We start from the raw sequence: 8,378 nt of genomic DNA on the forward strand, positions 1-8,378 counted from the left end.
TGTTACCCCGATCCATTCAAGTTTACAACACACTGGCTGGAAATCCCCACCTCATGACAGAGCTTCCTGGTTACAGGCTAATGGAGGCGCCTTTTTTCTTTCCTTTTTATATTAACACTGCAAGGAAAATATTATCTAACCGCTGCTAAAACCCCTGGTCAGTACATGATGACTTCATGCTGGAAAACTGACACACAAAATGAGCAGCAGCGAAAAAATGTGGGCAGTAAAAACCCTCTGTTAATCCTAAAATATTCCCCATAAATAATTTTTACGCCTCTATAACAAAAAAAGATGTTGTCTATTAGTGCTGCACCACATTTTTTTTAAAGATTATATTTCTACAAATTGCCATTGGATTACAGTAGCCTAGTTATTTTTCCTAGTGTCGACCCACCTCATTCATTGCACAGCAGTAGTAGTAGCAGCTCATGGCGTCGAGGCGCTGTGCATTGAGAAAAACAAGCTGCAGCGAGCGTTTTTCAGCCTGAGCCGCTCTGAATTTAGGACAAAGCAGCAGTCAACTGGAGGAGCTGGAGAGTCTCTTTTTATTATTATTCCCCTGGCGGTCTGTTGCCAACCTACAGCCACATTTTTTTCTTAAATAAAAAGCTCTTACTAGTCGCTGGTATCGACGGACCCGGAGTCATATTTTTTGCAGGTTTGATGAGAATAATAATAATAATACTGAGAGCTGTGGGTTATTCCCTTCGGTCGGAGGCGGCGGTGAGGCTGAAGTGGGCGCAGTTTTGGCAGAGGTTCAAGTGATTAAATTAAAATTAAATAAATAAATAAATAAAAAAAAGCCGTGAGTGACAGAGGCTGCAGTAAACTGGGGGGAGAGGACGGCGGAGGAGGAGGAGGGGGGGTGTCTGTCGAAGAAATCAAGTCAATAGAAACTGAAGTGGAAGCAGGCGTTTAGAGCTCCGTGGTGACGTCACTGCTCCACATTGAGCCAGTAGTAGAGAGTCAGTGGAGATAGATAGAGGAGCGCCGTAGTAAAGTACACACTGACATGAACTTCTCCCTCTAAAACTTCAACCGTGTTGCTCTAAAAGTCGGGAGAGGACGAGTTGGTGTGTGTTTTTTTTTTCGACGAACGGAACTTGCTCTTTATTCGCTTTTAAAGGGAGCCCGGAGGAAAAGCAGGAGAAGGAAGACAACATTTTGGGTTTCTTTTCGGGGGGTCGACGACGAGCGCTATGTCGTCCGCGGCGGTCGCTGCTTCTTCCAGGAGGCAGTCGTGTTATTTATGCGACTTGCCCCGCATGCCGTGGGCCATGATCTGGGATTTTACCGAGCCCGTCTGCAGGGGATGTGTCAACTACGAAGGAGCAGACCGCATTGAGTTTGTCATCGAGACGGCCCGGCAGCTCAAGAGGGCTCACGGGTTTCAGGAGGGCAGATCTCCCGGGCCGGGGAAGTCGCAGCTCTCCGGGAAAGAGATCCAGGCGATTAACCACGCTGCGGCGGGAGACCCCGGTTCCCGGCCGCCGCAGCCCCTGGACCGCTACCCGCTCTCCTCCGACCGCCCGCCCAGGCTGGGTCCTGAGTATCAGTCTGGCAGGCAGGCGAACGGCATTCCCGTCCCCAATGGATTTCCTAAGCCTGACGAGCCACCGGAGCTGAACCGGCAGAGCCCCAACCCGCGCAGGAATAGCACGGTGCCCCCGAATCTAGTGCCTTTGGTTAACGGGAACATGCCCCCGGTGCACGCCGTCAACGGTAGACCGGGCCAGATGGGGCTTCCCTCCGCACTGGCGGCAGGTAGTCCCGCCGACCTGGGCAAGAGACCCGCCTCGGTCTCCAGCACCGAGCACGACAGAGAGGTGAAGGAGAAGCACAGACCGGACAGTCTCACGCCGGAGATCTCCGAGAGCCACAAAAACAGGGCAGACCCGGACTGGATGGGCAAGGGCAAAACGGTGAGGGACCTGATGGCTCTGCACACTTTCGACAACAGGTTCAAGAAAGACCATGCGGCCATGCAACAAAGGGTTATGAGCTATGAGGCCAGCGCCACGGCTTCCAAGTCAGGTAAGCATCCAGCAGTGTTTAAATTCAAGGATATATTTTTTTTGCAGTTTTCATTTTTTCCTGTAATCTTTTTTTAACCGAGTCAAGCTCAGGGAGGGGTTAATAATGAACAAAATATAAACGTAGTATCATGTCTGCAACATCTAAGCTGAATAAATTCTTTTTTTTACTTAGTTGTTGTGTTTGTTATTATTGCTTCGTAGCCTGTGGTGCAGCAGGGAGCAGCAAAAATGCATGTCTCCCTTCCAGTGTAATTGTTGATCCTTGTCTGAGCTGTGCAACTCAACTATTTTGTTTAACCCTTTCCCACCTCCAGACAGAGGAAAACACCCCCGCAGCATGAAGAGAAAAGCTTCTCCTGAACCAGAGGGAGAGGGGACAGCTGCCAAGCTCAATGGAGAAGGACAGCAGTGGTTACCAGCACCTACTGATGGACTGAAATTGCCTTCAGTTCCCCCGCCAAGCTTTGCCTCTCCCCCCTCCACTATATCCCCCCACTCCCGCACCACCCCACCTGAGGCAGCCCAGAATGGCCAGTCCCCCATGGCTGCACTCATCATGGCGGCAGACAATGCAGGTGGGAACAGCTCCCCCAAGGACGGCAACCAAGTCCACTCCACCACCCGGAGGAACAGCAGCAGTCCCCTGTCGCCGTCCTCCATGAATCAGAGGAGGCTGGCGCAGAGAGATGCATCTGGTGCAGGTACCCCCCACGTGCCAGGCATGGACCAAGTGCACCCCCAAAGCATTCCGGACTCCTCGGTACCCGGCAGCATACCCCTGTGCTGCACGCTGTGCCACGAGCGTTTGGAGGACACACACTTTGTTCAGTGCCCGTCTGTGCCCTCTCACAAGTTCTGCTTCCCGTGCTCGAGGGAAAGCATAAAGCAGCAAGGTGCCACAGGTGAAGTGTACTGTCCCAGTGGAGAGAAATGTCCCCTGGTTGGCTCGAACGTACCATGGGCTTTCATGCAAGGAGAAATCGCCACCATCCTTGCAGGAGATGTCAAAGTAAAAAAGGAGAGGGACCCTTGATTTTGTTTGAACACTTCTTTGGGGAGGGGAAGCAAAAATATGAGTATAAATATATAAATATCACATACATACCATTCAAACAAACTAACGGACTTGTACATATTGGACCCAAGGGAAGAGTATACTTCGTAAACATGGTTGTATAATTTTTGATTTTTGAATACATTGTGTTTCTATATTTTTGAAGATAAAGGTATGTACTCATTATAATGGACTACGTTCCTCTTTGTTGATGTTTAACAAAACTCTTGATGTACTTCTAGGTCTGGTGGCAGTTCCTGTTTAACGTAGAATGTGACTAATGCTACTCTACGAGCACTTGGCAAAACTGAAATGCTTTTAGCTGTACTTGTATGCACTTGTTTAAAAATTGCCAAATACAATTTCTGATCTTGTATGAACTTATTGTCTGAGCTTGCTTCATTTGAGTGATTAAGTTACACAGGACTGTGGACAGATGATGAGATAGGGCTCTCTGCTCTGATATGCAGGCTTGTTGTGACGGCTCAGGAGACTTGATTTACGCTGCACAACATAAGTAGGCTACTGTTTCAAAGCTGCAGAACGGCAGCTTCTCTGCACACAAGATCTCTCATGATTCGTGGAAAAGCATGGTTGGGGGGGCTGGGGGGGGGGGCACAAACACATTGTTCCCAATTTGCTCCAGTATGTGCATCACTGTAACTGATTGCAGCGGACAGAGAGAGAGGTGCCAAGTCATGTTCAGTCAGCTGGAATCTTGTTGAGTCAGTAATGTGAGAAAGTGCATGATTGTCAACATGATACCATAGTGTAACCATGTTGTGTAACCTCAAATTAGGACTTTTGCTGAAATTAGCCAGTCTGAATAACATGCTCAGTTTTTATACTGGCGCCACATATTTTGTGAACTGTGTTCTGACGTTATAAATGTGTGAAGGTTTTTTTATTTCAGGCAAACCGAAATCATACTTTTGATTCACTAAGCAGTCGATCAAATCACAAATTATGAATAAAGTCGGTGTTACAAACTATCTCTCAGCATGAAGTAGGTACATCAGCACTGCAGCAACACCCCCTAAGCTTTCAGTTTGTGACACTATCGCTGATACGACAACACTCTCCCACATGCTAAGAGCAGGTTTTCTGCCTCAGTATGCAACGTGTGCTCCTGTTGGAGTAAACAATAACACTGTTGCTGCCTTAAATACCAACCTCGGCCCATATCTCTTCAGATGCAAGTTTAATTGTTGCAGATTCATGGCGGCACAGCCATAAAAACAGCAATTCTGTCTCCGTAATGGCTAGCAGGGAGCCAGACTCATCTCTACAAGCGATGAGCGCCTTATGGGGTCGTTAAGTGACAAATTGCAGTTACTGTGTCTGCAAAAGAGAAGCAATCTAAAGACTGTTTTTTTTTTTTGTTGGTTTTTTTTGTTTTTTTTTTGCTTCGGTCAGACAAACAACTCTCACTCCCTTGCAGCAAGTGGAGGATAATATCTAGTAAAGAGGGGGACTCGGTGTAGTAGCCGGTTGCGTAATTATTGGAGGCATAATCTGCTTCCTGCCCATGTTTTATCAGGCTGTCAGTGCATCCCCTAAAATTCAGCAAGAGCTCGCATCCAAAAGCAGAGTAGTCTGTTTTTTTTTTTTTTGGGGTAATGAAAGGCCCACAGTGGCTCTCTTGGTGGCCATGAAATCTGTTCATCAGCTGGGGATTTATTGGCCTCACTGCACTGACAGATGCGTTTTAAATGTATTTTAATAGGCACCTCAAAGTCTTGACAGGGAGTACCCACTCTTTAATAAGCTATGTGGTGTCCTGATTAACTGATTGATTCATAATGTTGAATGGAAACATAACCTTTGCACCCCACTGTTTAGCCAACTGAGAGGGGCACGGATAATTATTGTCTCCTAATTGAGAAGGCTATAAAAGGGAGTCATGGACAAAATGAACTCCTAACAAAACATTCAGAGCGAATAACAGCTTCTCCTATGTGGTTTGAAAGCTGATAGCCTTTGACTGACACAAACCTGTTTTTCATGAGTGCACATTTTGAAGACAGCTGTTTGTTTGTAATGCTTTTCCGTTCTCTGGAAAGTTATCTTATCAGTTGGACTTTAAAACGAGAAACGCAGCCCAGTTTGATCAAGGGTAACACTTTGCTGTGCTCGTTTACAACACACCCACTCCATATTCCATCTTACATACTGTTCTGAGATTTTTTTTTTATTATTAGTCGGCTCTTTGACCTACTTGTTCCTTATGACAGTGTCCTGGGAGCCAAATTGAGATTGCTTCATCTGAGGATGTCAGAGACCAGAGCCAGAGTTTTCGTAACCTGGCATAAAGTTATGATGCACTCAGGCACAAAAGGACATTTCTCTCTCTCCTCATAAAGATTCATCACAGCACTGCCAATACCTGTTTGTTCAGTGCTGACTAAAATAGCCTGCGTCCGTATCTAATACAGCGATAATGTGTCCCTGGAAGTGGCTCTGTCATAACACAACGCTCTGGTGTTGCATAGTTACCGGGGAAATCGGTGCACAGCAGATGCTCCGGTGCAGCAAGTCGATTCATATGCAGGAGATAACATTATGGAGAGATCTCGGTAAACAACCAGCTTGCGAAGACAAGGTCACACAGAGTTGATGGCACAAAGTTCAGCTTTAATTTTTCGGATTATATATTTTTTTGTTTATATTGCTACTTGAGTGAAACGTCTCCTCTGTTTCCAGTATAATCATGCAAGAGCCATTTGTGGTTAATGACTCACAGGCTTTCATTTTGTTTACTTATAAGAACCTTCAGGGACTTTTAATGGTTAAGCTTCTTCTTATGGGACAAACATTGTTTGACTTTGATGTGCTCTTACCCTGGAACTATTTTATAGAAAACCTCGTAAGACATGTCATCTGAGGCTGAGCCAGGTGAAGTCCAGGTGAAACTGATATCACCTCAGGCAAAGATTCATTTTGATCTCTCCACCTTCCGCTTTTTGATTAGAGTAGTTTTTATTTCTAAAGCTACAGTACAGTCTAGTTTACAGTCACATGTAGTCTGCAGGATTAAATCCAAGTATTTGATGTTCCAGTTGTGAAATATCTCTCCACCCCAGACTTTGCTTATCAGACTGCTGCTGCAACACACTGACTAATCAATGGTCATAATGAAAATCCCTCATTGACTGACTGATTTACTTGACATAGTGCTGTTAATCAAGCTAAGTGAAAGGTAATAACAGATAGGTGAAGATGGAAGTTTAATGGTTAACTCAACTGACGGCTGGTATGCGGCGTTACACAAAGATGTGATAGTAAAGCCATAATTGGGTTGGTCAGAGTTCATATTTGTTGTCTTTGGAGCATGAAGCTAGTTTTCTCTAGGACCCGCCTGCTCAGTAAGCATGTGTTTGATGTTTCTGGTTCAGTTACGCTGCCTCAGTATTGATAATATTAAGAAATACTGTCTATAAACGATAACTGCATTTACAGACAGTAATTTCTCCAGCAAACCGTGACACTTATGCTGACAGCATCTACACTGAGGAGCGCTCGAAAATTCTAATCCTTAGGCATTTATTTTACATTAACATGTTGAATACGGTCCAGTGGGTGGGTGGAGGGAAGGCCTGTGTGGGAGACAGAGAAGCACTCAGTGTAGCCAGCTGTTTCACTAATGAATCTATGTTTAGCACAATAAATCAAAAGGCATACTCGTGCTGCTGTAATCCCCCTGAAAGCAAGCGGAGACAGGGACGCGCCAAAAGGAGAATCTGGTCCACATTTCTCCGCTCCCCAGTATAACTGATCCGCTTGGTTAATTTTAGACCTGTCAGGGAAAACAAGGTCACAGCAAATGTTGTATCGAGGACACGCTCGGATCTGCCTCTTTTTCTTTTCATCAATCAAAGTTTCCCTTTGGAGTTGGGCTCGGGCTCCTGTGAGACTAGTAATGACGGTTTCTCTTCTCAGCGCTGGGGGAGAAGCTGGAGCTCCAACCAGCAATTAGGAGGAGCACAGCTGAATCCGCAGGATGTGTAAAATTTCCCTTCTGATTCTTGGCTTGGTCCAGAGAGGGGGGTTTACATCTGACTGGCCTGGCCTGTTTACCATGAAGGCCTGCAAAGTTAAGATGATTACAATGCTGAGTGCCAGATTTGCCTTCTCTCAGACTGGTATGAGACCCAATTACTGCAGAAGGCCTATGAAGTGTTTTGTGCTTTCTCTGCTGGAGTTCAGCGAGTTTGGATCTTTTTTATATTGCAGTTTAGTAGTTTTCTGTGTAGAGCATTGAACAGACACAAAAACAGTGTGTTTAAGAGGTTGCACAAACACAATGAATATTTTCACTGTGTTTTTAACATATTTTAGAGACATTTCTTTTCTTTTTTTTCCCCCTTTTTTCCCCCCTTTCCATCACCTTGTCCTTAATGTTTGCCTCTGCATGTCTTTTAATGTACCGCCATCATACTTAGCGAACCTGATTTTCCATTTTCTCTTGCGATCGAAGATCTGGGTCTGCCTTATCTTTCCATCCTTCCCTTTTTCTCTCTGACTGGCGGTTACGCTCACCCTCTCAATATTCCTGTATTCCTCCTCTCTGCTGTGGTGTTGCTGTGAATCAAGTCTGTGAAATGGAAATGAGGACTCTCTCGCTCTCTCACTCTCAGCCTCCCTCTCTTTCCAGACATCAAAACGAGGCTATGCCTCCAATGTTTTTCTCAGATCTTGGAGTGCTGCCAAATCTTATAAGTGGAGCAGAGAGAGAGAGAGAGAGAGAGAGAGGTGGAGGAAGAGAGTGAGCAGAATGCAGAGGAAGGAGAGGGGGCGCAGGACAAAAAGATGAAAGGAGAGGGGATGAAAAATGAACGAGGGAAAGAGGCAATGTGAGAGATGAGGACAAAGCATGGGACTGATCCAAGAGCATTTGGGCTTTTTTTCATATTATAGCCGAGCCCAGCACAATCCCTCTTTTTTCTGCTGAGCAACTACTCCTAGCTTCTGGCTCAGGATCAGCTGATAAGATGGCGTGCTGCTAGTGGGCTAAATGAAAAATAGGAGGTGAGAGAGGGGAGTGTTGTCTCCTGCAATCGAGGATATTCGCATTCGGTAGATAACAATGTGGATGTAGAATACGGCCCATGAGGGGCTCTACATTTGTGAAATTTGTCATCTAAAAATATAGAGAGATTGAATTGTGTTAAATAATAGTCATGACTTCCCTTTTTCTCTGGCTGAACTCCCTCCAGACGTATATTTTGGGCCTCTGGGAGGGGCATGCCAGTCACAGTAGTAAGAAGCTTGTTGCCACCTCTGAC

The 8,378-nt window shown here is 45.7% G+C and overlaps 1 protein-coding gene across 1 annotated transcript; it reads left to right on the forward strand.

Moving 5' to 3' along the window:
• The first annotated feature begins 900 nt into the window (after positions 1–900).
• On the forward strand, positions 901–3,473 carry irf2bp2a (interferon regulatory factor 2 binding protein 2a). Its single transcript, XM_023411744.2, has 2 exons — positions 901–2,037; positions 2,354–3,473. Exons 1-2 carry the CDS (start codon positions 1,203–1,205, stop codon positions 3,070–3,072), a joined length of 1,554 nt encoding a protein of 517 aa, XP_023267512.1. The 5' UTR covers positions 901–1,202; the 3' UTR covers positions 3,073–3,473.
• Positions 3,474–8,378: the final 4,905 nt, after the last annotated feature.

The sequence above is a fragment of the Seriola lalandi genome, unplaced genomic scaffold (genome assembly GCF_002814215.2).
Source record: "Seriola lalandi dorsalis isolate HSWRI2012SDOR001 ecotype SW California unplaced genomic scaffold, Sedor1 jcf7180002054470, whole genome shotgun sequence".
Classification (NCBI taxonomy): domain Eukaryota; kingdom Metazoa; phylum Chordata; class Actinopteri; order Carangiformes; family Carangidae; genus Seriola; species Seriola lalandi.

Excerpts from the sequence above, each read along its gene's own strand:
- irf2bp2a (XM_023411744.2), top strand. The coding sequence starts at position 1,203 with ATGTCGTCCGCGGCGGTCGCTGCTTCTTCCAGGAGGCAGTCGTGTTAT. Across the intron at positions 2,038-2,353 it reads CGCCACGGCTTCCAAGTCAG|ACAGAGGAAAACACCCCCGC; the intron begins GTAAGCATCCAG and ends TCCCACCTCCAG.